At 41.3% G+C, this 16594-nt stretch overlaps 1 protein-coding gene across 1 annotated transcript; it reads left to right on the top strand.

Annotated features, from left to right (window-relative positions):
- The first annotated feature begins 687 nt into the window (after positions 1-687).
- On the top strand, positions 688-16083 carry gad2 (glutamate decarboxylase 2). The gene is made up of 16 exons (XM_023973433.2): positions 688-1612; positions 2021-2083; positions 2242-2397; positions 2838-3071; positions 4018-4108; positions 5006-5118; positions 5624-5739; positions 6500-6579; positions 6694-6748; positions 6989-7105; positions 7940-8004; positions 8092-8170; positions 8598-8747; positions 9534-9641; positions 10675-10764; positions 14956-16083. Exons 1-16 carry the CDS (start codon positions 1534-1536, stop codon positions 15127-15129), a joined length of 1770 nt encoding a protein of 589 aa, XP_023829201.1. The 5' UTR covers positions 688-1533; the 3' UTR covers positions 15130-16083.
- The last annotated feature ends 511 nt before the right edge of the window (positions 16084-16594 follow it).

Here is a 16594-nt window from a genome sequence, read left to right as displayed (position 1 = left end):
AGTGTGACATTTAAAGCAGAAAAGCCCACAGGGTTTGTTACTGATTCACTTGGGATGTGTTCTCAGTGGTCACACTAGCAGCACAACTGATTGATGATAGCGTCCAACAGAATGTAGTCTGCCCAAAAACAAAACACATCCCTATTTCCCCAGATGACCTCATAGCYATGTTTCTTCTATTTGTAGGCCTGTGCATAGCGCAGGTAGTAGGGATGCTGAAAAATCAGAATTACAAAAAAATATTTATACAAAAAAATATATACATATATATATTATTGTTATTTTTTTATTTTACAAAAAGTAGTGCACTGGGGCTTTACTAGTCCTGTATTAGCAGACCGATATAGCCATCTGGGATCTGGATGCATGGCTCTTGGACAGCACTGACAGTCATGGCTTGAAGGGCTACATCTTTTGTCAAGTTAAAACGTCAGATTTGACTTTTCATAGCAAGTTAGGAGAACTCATGCAGCAGAATTAACGTAGCAGGTTAGGGGAATTAGGTTAAGTTTAGGAAAAGGGTTAGGGTTAGCTGAAATTCAAAACATTTCAACTTTTGACATTCATTTGACAAAAACTGGAGCCCTTCTAGCCATGACCGACGGAGAGCCAGGCACAATAAATGGACCGCGGATTTGAACGCCACTCTCCATGAACGCCACTCTCGGTTTGAACTCTAGCGGAGCGAGAGGGACCCACGCGTTCCCACTCCACACCGCGTTACGTTTCCTTGACCGGAGGGGGGCAATGATAGGATGCGACAAAGCATAAAAAAGTTTTGGATCAATGAATTATCAGGACAGCCAAGCTGGAGTAAAACAGTTTAAATGAGACTGTTTCTGGTGTTGAGTTCCACGCACGCAGCAGGAGGGGGACAAAGATGTGTGGTCACGACTCATGACGCAACCCAGTTCGTCATGAACTGAATCACATTGGAATTTATTTAGTTTCGTGAAACCAGGTTAGCACTACGGTGGGAGACGTTTGTTTTATTAAGTTGCTTATAGCATTAATATAGCAAACCCTGCGCTCTACTTTTCACCGCTGGATTATACTCTGCATAKTAGTGCTTATTCCTGAAAGTGGCCTTAGTGAAATCGCCTTTTTATCGCCTTTTTTCACAATACGGATATATTCATACTCTTACACTCTGCCATACTACATTGCCTTGCCTATTTTACCCAGTGGTGAGAGGTTGCGCTTTACACTGAATCGCGAGGGGCTCTGGGTAACTGTTACCGAATTCTCTGAGAAGACAATGCCTGGCATTCCATCTGTATACCTGTGGTCGCCTGCGTACAGAGAAGAGTCTCGGTGAAGAGAGCGCTACGTTTTGAGCACTTTTGCAGTTTCGTTTGTGTCTCTGTTGAATGCACAGTTTGATTTTGTGCAGCTGGAAAAGAGTCGACAGACAGCTTCAGCACCGGGTCTCTGAACAGCTCCCGTTTCCCTTCGGCACATTTTCCCCGGGTTGAATGGGCGCTATTTGTCCCTGTCTTTCATATAGCTCTTAACTGCTGGCGACTGTTTGCAATGGCATCACACGGATTTTGGGGTCTTGGCGCGCCAGAGAATGCTGGTGATAATACCAGCAACCAAAGCCCCACTACGCGTGAGTATTATCGGCTTGAGCCCCTAAAGGGAAAATGAAATAACCTATTTGGTTGGATAAATCAACGTTAATGCTTGCAACCCCTAACTCGCATAAACAATGTATTCAGGCTACCAGGATAAATGTGGCTTAACAATGACCGGTAGACGATGTCACATATTGTTTTGATGTCATGCATATAGCCCCTAGACAAAATGGGCTTAGTCAAGGTTAAGACGACTTCAAAAAAATGTTGATTATATAAATTGCTAGTAGCCCTATCATTGTGAATTTGGTAGCCCAATACGGCGTATTATGTTCATGTGAGGTTGTGTTCACGTGAGGTTGTGTTTTTTTCTGAATATTTGTAAGTTACACAGAGCCTGAATATAGCCCATTATTCATCAGTCTTTGACTTGCTCTCTCCAGCCAGGGCATGGTGCCAGGCGGCGGCCCAAAAACTACCTGGAGGCATTGGATCGAAACTGTGTGGTAGGTTGGTTCTGGAAAAGAAAAAACAGCTATCATTTGCATATTAGCATAGCCCATATGAGGCAATATAACAATGTCGCAACATATTCACTGCTTCTCGTGCATTGAATTGTTTCCTCTTTTTCCTGATTTGTATGAACTGAAACAAACATTTAAAGCTCTACTCAGTGTTGCTGGAGAGGGCGAGAAAACATCCGAGSCGACATCCACCAAACTGGATGAGACAACGGCTGGGACCTGCGGATGCAACAAACCGTGCAATTGTCTGAAGGCGACTGAGGCGACTCTCGGTTTCTCAGATCTATATTCAACAGGTAGGCCTATRAACATGATGGGCCTATGTTGATACATTTTTCACATACGAAATCGTGATATGAGTGGCCTACCCGAATGATGCAGCATTCATATGATAAACAGAGTAACCTTCAACAAATTCAACAAGAAGCCTATTTTAAAACCCACGTAGGCATACTGACGTATAGACCTATTATTTTGAACGGAAAATGTGTTATGTTTTCTTATTTACATATAATTAATTTAGGTTAGTCATTATCACTTCGAAACAAATAATAAAATAGTCGATGGCCTTATGTATCTGGTGTAAATGTGTACCCTACTATTTCCTAATAGGTCTACAGTTTATACGCATTTTCTCCTTACTTAAATCTGGTCCTATCTGKCCTTCATTTTCAAGGTTAAAATGACACTTTGGAGTTAAAATTCAAATTGCCTGCATTTTTACATTGATTCACAGATCTACTACCCGCGTTGGATGGTGACTTGAAGACAATGACTTTYCTCCAAGAAGTTGTGGATATTTTGCTGGCATATATCACGGAATCGTTTGATAGGGAAACGAAAGTCATYGATTTCCACTATCCCAATGAATTGCTTCAGAGAAACAACTGGGAACTGCAGGATGAGCCAGAAACACTGGATGATATTTTGATAAGCTGTCGTGCAACTCTGAAATACGCTATCAAAACAGGTATTATAAGATATATATTTATTGCAACAAAATGCTAATTTCGCAGCTTTTTTAATGAGAGGAAATGGRCAATTCAAAATCAATATTGCCTGTCCGCCTGCTGTTTTACTCAGCCTATAGCTATCTATGTGTTTTTTGTAAATTCGTTTTGGGTCAATATACACCAAATTAATTGCTAAATGTTTTCTTCTGAAGAGTTGTTCCTGTTCATACATTAGGCCTATGGCTACCCAGACGAAAATTAAAGTACAGCAGGCAGATTGTTTAAAAWTATATATTAATAGATTGAGATTAAAATATAAACCAGGCCTATCCAGTGGCATATCCAAGAAAACAGACCTACATGTGTGTTTTCGTTACATGTTTTTATTTAGCAAATGACTGTAGATGGTGTGTATAGATGGTGGAAATCTAATGTTTTTGAGATCATAATCTGTTAAATGTGCTAAATCATTTCCCCCCGTGCCGCACTATTCGGGATGAAGAAAGGCATAATATATGGAGCAAAACGGAAATGGCATGATGTCCTTCTCCAAAATACAATTTCCAAACGAATTTGACAGTATCAATGCTAAAATCACTAACATGTTCCACATATGCCATGCTATTATCCTCACCATGTTCAATTTAAAAACTCAAACGAATACCCCTCAGGGCTGGTAAAATGACAAAAAATACTGAAACGTTTTGACATCACCTTCTCTCTAAAATGTTCTAGCACGACCATACAAGCTTAATAGTTGTCACTCCAAGAACACACCACAAGTGAATTAAACTATGAAGGAGCTACATACAGCCTTACATGCCAAGCTGTGCCAAGTGGCATAGGCACCAGAATCACATAAAAAGCATAGTATGGAAAACAGAAATACAGGAAAATATGCCTGACATTTCAAAAAAGACCACAAAAAATGCTGTCATCTCACACAATTTCCTCTGCTTCTAGCCCACCCCAGATACTTCAATCAGCTCTCTACAGGATTAGATATGGTTGGTCTTGCAGCTGATTGGCTAACGTCCACCGCAAACACCAACATGTGAGTATGACTAGCCTCATCATGATTCAAATGATAAAAACATAATAACAATAATTTCCATTTCCGGTCCATCCATAGGCATTCTCTGCTGCGTCTTCTCACACTGATGGTGGGGTCTCACTCAAAGAGAGCATGTGAAMGGTTGAAAGGAAAGGCAGCACAGAATTCAATTCCGTATTAATTTAACCCCACCCCTTACCGCCTTCCCTCCTTCGCTATCCCCATGGCAATTCAAACGGAGAAAATTAGCATTTTGGCTTGATTCGGGCTAATCGGAAGTTAATTTCTGGCTGAGTGGGGGATGATATATACTGAGAGTCATGGCTCAGTGAAAWAAGGGTTCTGCTGGCACAATTAAATGCACTGAATCCCCAAAATGAATAAATTTGTAATCAATTTGGAGTCAGACATGCTGCAGTGTAGCAAGCCGTTTGTATGATGCAGAGAATGTTGAACTGTTTTGTAATGTAGAGAAAAAAGTTATACATAGAGTATTGCATTTAAACTACATAACCTGCAATGACCTTTATAAATTYCACTGTGTTTGTGGTTGAATTGCAAGTTAATTGACAATCAAATAAAGGACGCTCTACAWTGACATCTACTGCTATGTGCATTCCAATAAACCCAAAGTTTTGCTTTGTCTGTCTTGACTTTGAAATACGTTGTCAGCTWCTATGAGCTGTATAACCCCATCCCTCATGCTAAACCTGAGCCCATGAKAAACTGTTTCTCAAGCCACATCGGTTGTGAAACCATAGAACTCCAGAGGGGAGAAAAGACAGATGCTAAATCATTTGTCTGTCGTTACATTTAACTATTACATTTTTTCTGGGGGGTGGATCTGGATCCATATTTTGTGTAACTCAGTCATGTGATCTCTCTTGTGCAATCCAGGTTCACCTATGAGGTGGCTCCAGTGTTCGTGCTGCTGGAATACGTCACTTTGAAGAAAATGAGGGAGATCATTGGCTGGGAGGATGGCCGAGGGGATGGAATCTTCTCTCCCGGTGCGTAGGTGACGCCAATTATAACCCCCATCAGATTCACGGAAAATTGGTTGGCCCATCTCCAGCTATGTGTAAATTAGCATTTTGATGACAAAAAGGGAACACTTTCCACAGGCAATTAGCATAAAACCCCTTCCTCCCTTACAACATAACGGTTACTTTCATTTCTCCTCTGGACTCTTGGTTGACATATAACAAAAACAAAAAAACATAGCAGGTTATAATAACAGAGGCAAACTGCTGCTTTTTCACAATTACATGGACATGTAAATATATGTTATCATTGAAACATTGTATTTTTTGATTATTTCCTCAAAACATTTAAGACAGATTCTCCTGAGACATGTATGTTACCAATACATAACCATTGAATTTACTTTTTAGCCCTGTGTTACTGAATAGCCAAAGCATGATCTTCATGTGAGTTTTGACATCTGATGGCTGTACCAAATGATCCTTACACAACACAAGTGATTGAGCGGTGTGTGCCGCCTCTCTCCCCTAGGTGGTGCCATTTCCAATATGTATGCCATGCTGCTGGCTCGCTTCAAGATGTTTCCTGAAGTGAAGGAGAAAGGAATGTCATCAGTCCCCAGACTGGCAGCCTTCACATCCGAGCATGTAGGCCCCACTCACCTTACTCCTATCTTTCATTTTCACTTTATTTAATTTGTTAATTCATTMATTTATCSTTTTATACATTTCTTGCTTTGACTTCCTTTTTGTGTTYATTTATTGTGCATTTCATTTAGTTGCTTCATAGTGCTGTTATCCCAATGTTTTGGTGAGGGAGTATAATTTGTATGCTTTGTTCTTAGATTACGTCAAATTACAAGGATCCAGCGTTCACTACTTAAAGAGGGTAATGTTTGGCAAAGTGGGCGTCAGAATCCCAATGAAATCCCTTTGGCATACTGCTGGGCCAGCTGTTCCATATAAAGCCAGGTCACATCTCATCACTGATGTAGTTATGTTGTAGAAAAGGGACTGACATCTCAGCCAGKGGCACCCGATAGGTTTTTAGTTGGGAAATGTCTGTGTCACCTTCACATGCAGCCATAGCTAATGTGAGGCTGATTTGCTGACATTCTGCATGACAGTACAGCACACAAGGACACTTGCTGTTATCTCCTCTCCCCTGCAGTGGCCCAGGACATTTAAACTATTCGGCAAACAACAGCTAAAATAGAACACTCCCAAAAGCCTTTGCTTTGCCTTGGACAGCAACATTCCAAAGTTACTACAGCTCATCTCTTTTTATTCTTTCCTTGGTCTTGAATTCCCTTTATAGCAGCGTTCATTGAAATGCATCAAACAGGAAACGTAATCAGGTTAAGAGAAGAGCTTGTGCGAGGGATTTCTCTACTTCTGTGTCTTTTAGAGTCATTTCTCAATCAAGAAAGGAGCAGCAGCCCTCGGCATTGGTACAGAGAGTGTCATCTGCATCAAAGCAGATGAGAGGTACTGTAGTGTTTTAACTATAGAGTAGGCCTCAGGAGTAGAATAAAACAGAACATGTCATTTAATGGCAAAAGCATTCAAGCAATGAAATCTTGTTTTTTTCTTTCTTCACAGTGGTAAAATGATACCAGCTGACCTTGAAAGGAAAATACTGGAAGCCAAGCAGAAGGTAATTTCATACACACATGACACATTCATCCATATCCCTGTTAAAGAGCAATGGCTATTAAGTCGTTTTTTTTCATATAGTGAAACCATATGGACATTTACCACAATGATGATCAGGAATGTGTTGTGCTATTATCTAGAATATATCATCGGTAATGTCATGTGTATAATGGGAAATATTTATAATGTTGGTATGTGACACTGTACATGCAAATGATTTCTTTTCATGTTGTATGTTTAGGGATTTGTGCCATTCTTTGTGAGTGCGACGGCTGGCACCACAGTCTACGGAGCCTTTGACCCCCTCATTGCCATCTCAGATATCTGTAAGAAGTACCAAGTCTGGTTTCACGTGGATGTAAGTAGAAACACGTGTACTTTATCTCATTTTTTTTTTTTACATGCTGATTTTGTACAGCTGACCGATAAGAATCGTCCCAACTGGTATACAGAGCAAGACTCCTGTTATGGTGGCAAATTACAGGATATTACCTTAAGTTACACTATACAAGTGGCTATTACACACTCAAGTTACTTTAGGTGAATACCTTTGTTGTTACCTCATCAGATGGTAAATCCATAGCATTTAGCTTTGGGTGGACAGGGGCATACAGAGCTCACCAGTCAGAGTTTGATTCATGTAATATATCTGAGTCCCCTCTGCTGCTTTCAGCTGACCTAGATAGGAGACAGCCACTCAGCCAGTTTCCTCTGTAACACTGGAGATTAAGGAAACTGGTGCAGGAGCTGTAAATCATCCTTTCCCCTGACTTCCCCATCATGGCCTCTCTCACCGAAGGACTCTGTGTAATGGAGGTGATTGAGGCATGACATAGAGACACCTCTATTAAGACCAAGAAAGGAGATCCATCAGTGTCAAACCGCAGACATGCTAGATTTGTTTAGGGCCTTTTTACGTTGAATTCTTGTGTTTTCGAACGTAGAACTGTGAGAGTGAGGTTTAGGTCTAGGAGCTCCCTTTCCACAAAATATGAAATAGAAACGAGTCGTCAGTATTTGCAGGAAACTGTCAGTGGGCTCACTCCGGGAACATGAACTGTATGTTATTACATATGGCTGGTTGAGTTCAGACATGCTGTGGTGTATTGGGGCTCTTCATGTTGAGACTCAGTCTCACGCTCCAAAGTGTTCTGTAGTTTGGTCATCTCACTATCTCTCTCTCTCTACTCAGGGTGCGTGGGGAGGCAGTCTCATCATGTCCAGGAAGCACAAGTGGAAGCTAGATGGAGTTGAGAGGTCCGTACTGAAATGTACTAAAATGATGAATTTTCATCTTTTAAATCAATATTCGGAAAAAGTACCCATTGTTGTTTCAATTCACAGGGCCAATTCAGTGACATGGAACCCTCACAAGATGATGGCAGTCCCACTGCAGTGCTCAGCCCTGCTGGTCCGGGAGGAGGTAAGAGGTCAAAGGGGAGATATCTCCTTTACATATATATTCATCACAATGTTTMTTTCGTTACATTTCAGAATAAGAGGCCTACTGTATGTTCCTACATGACTAAGGTCATTGCTAAGTTACACATCCATCCTAAATGACCTTGTAGCGAATGAGATTACAGGATATGTATTAACTAGCTATTGTCACTGTTGTATAATCGGAATTGTAAACTGGGTGGGTCAAGCCCTGAATGCTGATTGKCTGAAAGCCGTGGTATATCAGACCGTATACTATGGGTATGACAAAACATTTATTTGTACTACTAATTACKTTGGTAACCAGTTTATAATAGCAATAAGGCACCTCRGGGGTTGGTGATATATGGCCAATATACCACAAACCCCCTCAGGCCTTATTGCTTAAGTGAATCTTTTCTCTTCTCCAGGGGCTGATGCAAAACTGCAACCAGATGCACGCCTGCTACCTGTTCCAGCAGGATAAGCACTACGACCTGTCCTACGACACTGGGGACAAGGCCTTGCAGTGTGGACGTCATGTGGACATCTTCAAGCTCTGGCTCATGTGGAGAGCTAAGGTTGGTAGAGTACTGGTTGCAAATGTAGTTCTCCTTCGATCATTTAGTTCAATAAAGATCCCCTCTAGAGATTTTCATCATGCCTTGATTAATTGTACATTTTTATATTATAGTTCTCTTTGCCAGGGACTATCTCATGTATATTTCAAAATAGATATTCCATAAGCCTTTTACATCCTAGTACAATGTACAGTGTATTGCTTTTTTGATTGCATTGTTGACGTCTGTTTGACTACATTGTGTGCAGTATGAACTCAACATCTTTAGTAGCCTTCTGTTTCTTCAGTCAACAAATGGTCCTGTTAAGTATAATATAGTGAGCTTTGTGATGCTGGACATCCCAGACAAATAGATTCCCTCTGACCATGTGGCTGGGATGTAAAGTCTGTCCTGGTCTGCAAGTAGTTAGTTTGACCCCTGCAGCTTGACAGTTGAGGACTAGTGGGGTAATTGCTTATCACAGTGCTACAATGGGAACTGACATCAACCTGCATTGCGAAGACAGGGATGTGTGGAGGGAGTTGTTTTTGCTCGTGTTGCATTTGGGACCACGGGTTTTAGTGTACCAAGTGTCTTCTCTAATTTGGTCAAGACATTTATGAAACATTCTTGGAAAATGTCAATCACCACWGGATTATTAAACGGCATTATTTGTTCATGCTGTCAGTTATTGGGACTTAAAAAATATTAGCTATCGTTAGTATGATTTTAAAATAAGCTCTCTTTTTTTCACCATTGCTGTTACCTTTACCGTGTTGTTGACCGCGTTTTCCTCTTCACCGATAGGGCACCATCGGGTTCGAGGCTCAGATTGACAAGTGTCTGGAGCTTTCGGAGTACCTGTACAACAAGATCAAGGACAGGGAAGGATATGAGATGGTCTTCAATGGAAAGGTATGTTCATATTAACTGTTTTGTATGGTGAGACACTGAACGGCATGAATGATAACCCAAAAAAACAAACCAAATACTATACATTTATGTKATGATGTTGTGAATGGCTAAAATCTAATTGGAATGTATTTTATACTATAGAGTAGGGCTGAGCCATGCCATAGAGCCCTCAAAACTCAACCTCGAAGCCATTTCCACTGTGTGTGTTGTTTCATTGTTCCCCTCTAATGATGGACGGATTTAGACCTGGGACACCAAGTGGTTGCAATGAATTATCAGGTAGAACAGAAAACCAGCAGGCTCCGGACCTCGTAGGGTACGAGTTGAATACCCCTGCGGTAGAGTATGGACAGCCTAGCATTTAAAATACTTGTATTTAGCTATGCTTATAATTACAGCCATATAAAAGACAGAAACCACAATAACACAATAGAGGGACAGGCAGGAATAGTCCAAATCCCCTGGGCATTGGTCCAGGTGTTAACTTGGCTTGGTGGCCCAGAAARCCATAGCACCACATCAGTGCAGTCGGGACTCAACACTCCCGCTAAATGAGTCTGGTATGCATGGTCAGTCAACCATTGGTAATGAATGCTTTTCACCAGTGAACAGGCAGGTTTTTTTCTCCCATCACATCTGGTACTAGGAGATAGACATGTGAGACACTCAGACATAGCTAGAGGGTCTATGAATGAGAGCCACTCTACCTGCTTACTATTCAGACCACTGCCACCGACAGCACCACCCGACACAGCAGAACTCACAGCAGAGTTCTTTTGTCAGGGTGTGAATTGCTCAGTATACACAGCGCCGACTTGATAAATTGACAGCCATGATTGCTTTGAGAGCTTTCTATTTAGTACAACCTGAGTGGATTCCAATATTCCATCGTTTCTCTAATGGATTTTTTTCCGCCTGTCTTTCCAGCTCCTCAATTTGACGTGTGCACCTGCGTGTGTGTGTGTGCTTCCACGTGTAAAGCATAATAATTGACTGATGAATCATTTCGTCTTCCCATTTTGCATTGTCCCAGCCTCAACACACCAACGTGTGTTTCTGGTACCTCCCTCCTGGCATGCGGTACCTGGAGGACAAAGAGGAGAAAAAGAAGCGCCTGCACAAGGTGAGCAGTAAGACATAAAGGACWAGTCCGGTCCTTATTGTCCCAGCCTCAAACGCCTCCGTCTCACTGCACTCAGTTTGTCCAYATCATGTCTCCTTCACCCGAAACAAAATGGCAGTCCTCTGATGTAATTTGTAGAAAAGCCCCTGTGCCTAAAAATGGAAGGAGTTTGGGAAGTCATTAATTAAGCATGTAAATAGAGTTCATTTGCTCAACCTCGATAGCACAATTGGAATGAGAGAATCTAAAATGACAGACATGTTTCCGTGGACTGTGTGAGGAGGAGGGAGGGAGTGAAAATGGGGGGGAGGGGCTACTGTTCGTGAGTTCAATCATTGGCCGTGGGTTGTTACTGTGGCAGCCACTCAGCAGCAGGGGTCCTCTAATCTGCAATTAGGATGAACAGATGATGTGCGTGCCAGCCATACAAAGAGACCTCTCTCTCTCTCTCTCTCTCTCTCTCTCTCTCTCTCTCTCTCTCTCTCTCTCAAACACACATGGGGCTCTATTAAAATCTGATACACTTTAGCCGACATCCGCATAGCAGTTGTTTTGGTGGTGTCAGAGGTGGAACTGMGTTAGAGCTGTCAAATCCACAAGTGGCTCCCGGCATTATACCTAAAACGGACATTGCCATTGGCTGCAGCGAGTCACATTAACAGAAATCCCATCTAGCCCTGTTTACAAGTTTGAACACTGGAATGTGAGATGTAATCTACACCTCGATTAGGCTGATRGAAATTCTCATTATTTTATTTCATGATTTTTACATTTTAGTGTAATTATTTTTATATAGCCACTTTCTCGCTCTGAACTTCTAAAGTGAGTGGGGCGGGTGTGGCTTCGTGACAATGATCGCAAGAGCAGCTGCTCACTGCTTTGAAGGCTCCAATGCAGTTCCACCTCTGACACCTCCGAAACATGCGCTATGGGGTGTCTGTTATCGCCGGKTAACGCTTGATCTGATTGAATCTATGCCATTGTCTCATTCACACATGCATGATCACATCCTTATTAAAACAGTGTTGACATGCCCCATCTGTTATGGGTATAGATGTTTAGCAGGACTGATATTCTGCGTTTTCTGCAGACAGAGGTGATTGTCATAGTGATGACCATTTAGCACAATTAGGGACTGTGCTGGAAGACATGATATTCTGAATCCATTTTGACTAGCTTTTTTTCAACCACCAGTGTTTTCAACAGTGCTTTGAAACAATTGGACACAAAATCCTTTGCCAAAGGACTGATTCAAGTGAGGCACAATTCAGAGTTGATTATTTATTGTTATTTGCAGGGTTGCCAATTACAACAGGACACCTGCAACAGATTTGTGTGGAATGACTGTAGTAATAATAATAATAATAATAATAATAATATTACATTTATAGAGCACATTTCCCATGCTCAATGCGCATAAGGTAGAAAGCAAAAACAAAAAACAGCATCAATACACCAGTAAGGAGAAACAATGACCACAATACATCAAAACATGACCTACTGATTCAACATATAGACTCGAAGCAAATTAAGCGATCAAACATTAAAAGCTAACTAGCATTTTGCATTATCATGATGAAGTGGCTGGTGAAAACTCGACTGCTGACATGCAAAAACATGTTGGGACCGTATCAGAGACCGTATGTTCTCAATTTGCCTACCTGGTTAATTAAAGGTTAAATAAATAAAAATAAAAATCAACACTAATGAAACAAATACCAAAACATGTTTTCTTTTGTGGATTTTCCCTTTAAAGACAATATCCATTTCCCTTATTAAGCCTAAACTTGCAGAAGTTTCCAAAGTTCCGTTTGCCTTCTGTAAGTTAATACCCCAGATATATTCTAAGTCTATAGAAGATTACTGTGGACCTGCAGGTGATTTGAATCTGTAAAGCTCTAAGCTGAAAAGTTGAGCTTCACAAACTGTCACCTAGCCTTACCTCTTGGTAGTACCTCCTTGCCCCTTTAAGCCAAATGTGACTTACAAAAATACTGCACATCCAAGTAAAATAGCTTTTTATTCTATGTATTTCTCTTGAGCACTTCTCCCCCATATTTTGTATTAATGCTGAAAATCTGTGCATGGATAGAATGCCTCTACTCCATATGACACCTACAGGTGTAGGATCTTAATGTGATCACCCTTTTGTTGCTGAGAATTTTCCTGCGCTGCAGGAAATGCAGATGAGCTTCATGATTTACATACATTCAATGAAAACCCGCACTAACACACGGTTATWTACCACTTTTCATGTCGCMTAATTCTGACCAGCTAATAACCTAACCACTGATCAAGCAACATTATGGACTAAACCAGGGGTCTCTAACRGGTTGATCGTGAGCTAGCAGTAGCTCGCAGACCACCTGTGAGTAGCTCACCAAACAATTCTGAAAGTACATGCAATTTTTACGTGTTCCASCGCAAACTGTCATAAACAAATTTCACAATTATCAGACACCGCAAGYTCCCGGCTACTATCTAACCAACGCAACATTGACATTATATGACATAGTGGTTAGCCACTATTGGCTTAGAAAGGCAAACCTAACACAATATCTGCCAATTAAATTCCAGCAAAATTRCCCCTTTCTGTCTGTGTGGTGCAGGCGCTTTTCTATTACTCCGTGTGTAGCCAGTAGTGATGGGTYGTTCGCGATTGACACAATAGATGCACAATTAAAGGGCCAGATGCGCAATTAAAGGGGTATTACACAAAACAATCTAAATGTGTTAGTTCTCTTACAGACCCCCCAAAAATTCAAATMAAATCAAATGTTATTGGTCGCAAACACATGGTTAGCAGATGTTAATGCGAGTGTAGAGAAATGCTTGTGCTTCTAGTTCCGACAATGCAGTAATATCTAACAAGTAATCTATCAAATTCACAACAACTACCTTATACACACACAAATGTAAGGGATGAATAAGAATATGTACAGTTGAAGTCGGAAGTTTACATACACCATAGCAAAATACATTTAAACTCAGTTTTTCACAATTCCTGACATTTAATCCTAGTAAATATTCCCTGTCTTAGGTCAGTTAGGATCACCACTTTATTTTAAGAATGTGAAATGTCAGAATAATAGTCGAGAGAATGATTTATTTCTCTCACATTCCCAGTGGGTCAGAAGTTTACATACACTCAATTAGTATTTGTTAGCATTGCCTTTAAATTGTTTAACTTGGGTCAAATTTCAGGTAGCCTTCCACAAGCTTCCCACAATAAGTTGGGTGAATTTTGGCCCATTCCTCCTGACAGAGCTGGTGTAACTGAGTCAGGTTTATAGGCCTCCTTGCTCGCACATGCTTTTTCAGTTCTGCCCACAAATTTTCTACAGGATTGAGGTCAGGGCTTTGTGATGGCTACTCTAATACCTTAACTTTGTTGTCCTTAAGCCATTTTTGCCACAACTTTGGAAGTATGCTTGGGGTCATTGTCCATTTGGAAGACCCATTTGCAACCAAGCTTTAACCTCCTGACTGATGTCTTGAGCTGTTGCTTCAATATATCCACATAATTTTCCTGCCTCATGATGCCATCTATTTTGTGAAGTGCACCAGTCCCTCCTGCAGCAAAGCACCCCCACAACATGATGCTGCCACCCCGTGCTTCACGGTTGGGATGGTGTTATTCAKCTTGCAAGCCACTATCTCCTCCAGAACATGTAATTGAATCTGCCTCTGCACATCAGAGAATTAATCCACAAAGCCAGACGGACTGGACTGAACAACAAATACTTTTACCAAGTTTTACTGCAAGATAGCCTCTCAACATCACAGTTTCTGCTGAACTCTTGTGAACCTTGTTGGTGTTAGATTTACTTGTCACCCCAGCTGTCTGTAGCTGTCTTTTCGGCCTGTCCACCGAGTGAATGTAATTTGTGCATCTGTAGATACTATAGCTCGACTACAGGGATGTGTCGCACAGTGAAAACACAGAGGTTTGATAAAGTGAACGGCATTTAATACTGAAAGTTTCCTTTTTTTAGGGAATAAAACGTTGATTCGTGTCCATTTGTTTGTCAAAGGAAATTGTCAATTTATCCAGGCTTCACAAAAAGGGGCTTAACATTTTTAAATAAATACATGTGACCTTGTTTTACAATAGTATTTCCTCGTAATRGTCGAAAAGCACTTAACACTTTTTCTTTGTAACACAACAATTGTATGTGTCTTGTTGTCTAGGTGGCTCCAGTGATCAAGGCCAGGATGATGGAGTATGGGACAACCATGGTCAGCTACCAACCACAGGGGGACAAGGTCAACTTCTTCCGCATGGTCATCTCCAACCCCGCGGCCACCTTTGAGGACATCGACTTTCTTATCGAGGAAATCGAGCGGCTCGGTCAGGATCTATAAGACTTGTGTCACCCAAATATCCCTCTCCTTTTCCCTAAACGGATGAAATGTTTGTTGTGAATGTATTGGTAATCTATTTTTCTTTCTTCCAAAGTCATATATTATAACAAGGTATGTTTGAGAAAAAAAATAATCGATAGATATATCCATATTTATGTATCGTAGCTTTGTCGTGGACCTCCTTGGTCTGGGGCTCTGTAAAAGTTTTTCCTAGTGTAGAGTAGTGTAATTGATGTAACTTTATATGTATTTTTGTGATATGAAATGCTAGTGCAATAGGTTGATGAGGAAGAGTTTATTTTCTAATTGTTTTCTCATTTGCCAGGTATATTGGAAGTGCCAGATGTGGTTAAATTCCATTGTAAGCTACATTCTAGTCTCACTCATGTTTAAAAGAACATTCCGCTGATCTCAACTCAGTCCACTGCCTTCACATTTGCATACAAGCAGTGGTTTTGGTAAAATGTTGGTTGACTCACTTCTACTTGTATTAGAAAACAATGACAAAGTCTCCAAATCCAACACATCCCATAACTGTAGTATCTGAATTTAAACACATTTCCAAAAAATCTGGAGGATGAAAAGAGTAGTGYCTCACAGCAGTGAAGGAGAAAGGCAATGTTAATTGACTACACCAAGCAGCTCTAAGAATAGCGCCACAGTAATACTCTTCAAAGCAGCCATGTTTATGCTCAACAGCAAAAGCACTTTTCATTTGATGACCTAATTTATTTAACGTCACTTTCAATTCTCTCTCTGGTGTGTAGTGGGTGCAAGATGACATAAACTCAGCAAAGAAAGAAACGTCCTCTCACTTCAACTGCGTTTATTTTCAGCAAACTTAGCATGTGTAAATATTTGTATGAACATAACACGATTCAACAACTGAGACATAAACTGAACAGGTGACCACCGAATGTGACAAACAGAAATTGAATAATGTGTCCCTGAACAAAGGGGGGGGGGGGGGTCAAAATCAAAGTAACAATCAGGATCTGGTGTGGCCACCAGCTGCATTAGGACTGCGCATCTCCTCCTCGTGGACTGCCCAGATTTGCCAATTCTTGCTGTGAGATGTTACCCCACTTCCACCAAAGCACCTGCAAGTTCCGACATTTCTGGGGGGAATGGCCCTAGCCCTCACCCTCCGATCCAACAGGTCCCAGACGTGCTCAATGGGATTGAGATCCGGGCTCTTCGCTGGCCATGGCAGAACACTGACATCCCGTCTTTGCTGGAAATCAACAGAACGAGCAGTATGGCTGGTGGCATTGTCATGTGGAGGGTCATGTCAGGATGAGCCTGCAGGAAGGGTACCACATGAGGGAGGAGGATGTCTTCCCTGTAACACACAGTTGAGATTTCCTGCAATGACAACAAGCTCAGTCCGATGATGCTGTGACACACCGCCCCAGACCGTGACGGACCTCTACTCCAAAACGATCCCGCTCAGAGTACAGGCCTC

The sequence above is a fragment of the Salvelinus sp. IW2-2015 genome, linkage group LG27 (genome assembly GCF_002910315.2).
Source record: "Salvelinus sp. IW2-2015 linkage group LG27, ASM291031v2, whole genome shotgun sequence".
Lineage (NCBI taxonomy): Eukaryota > Metazoa > Chordata > Actinopteri > Salmoniformes > Salmonidae > Salvelinus > Salvelinus sp. IW2-2015.
This window is presented reverse-complemented; position numbering and strand designations above follow the sequence as displayed.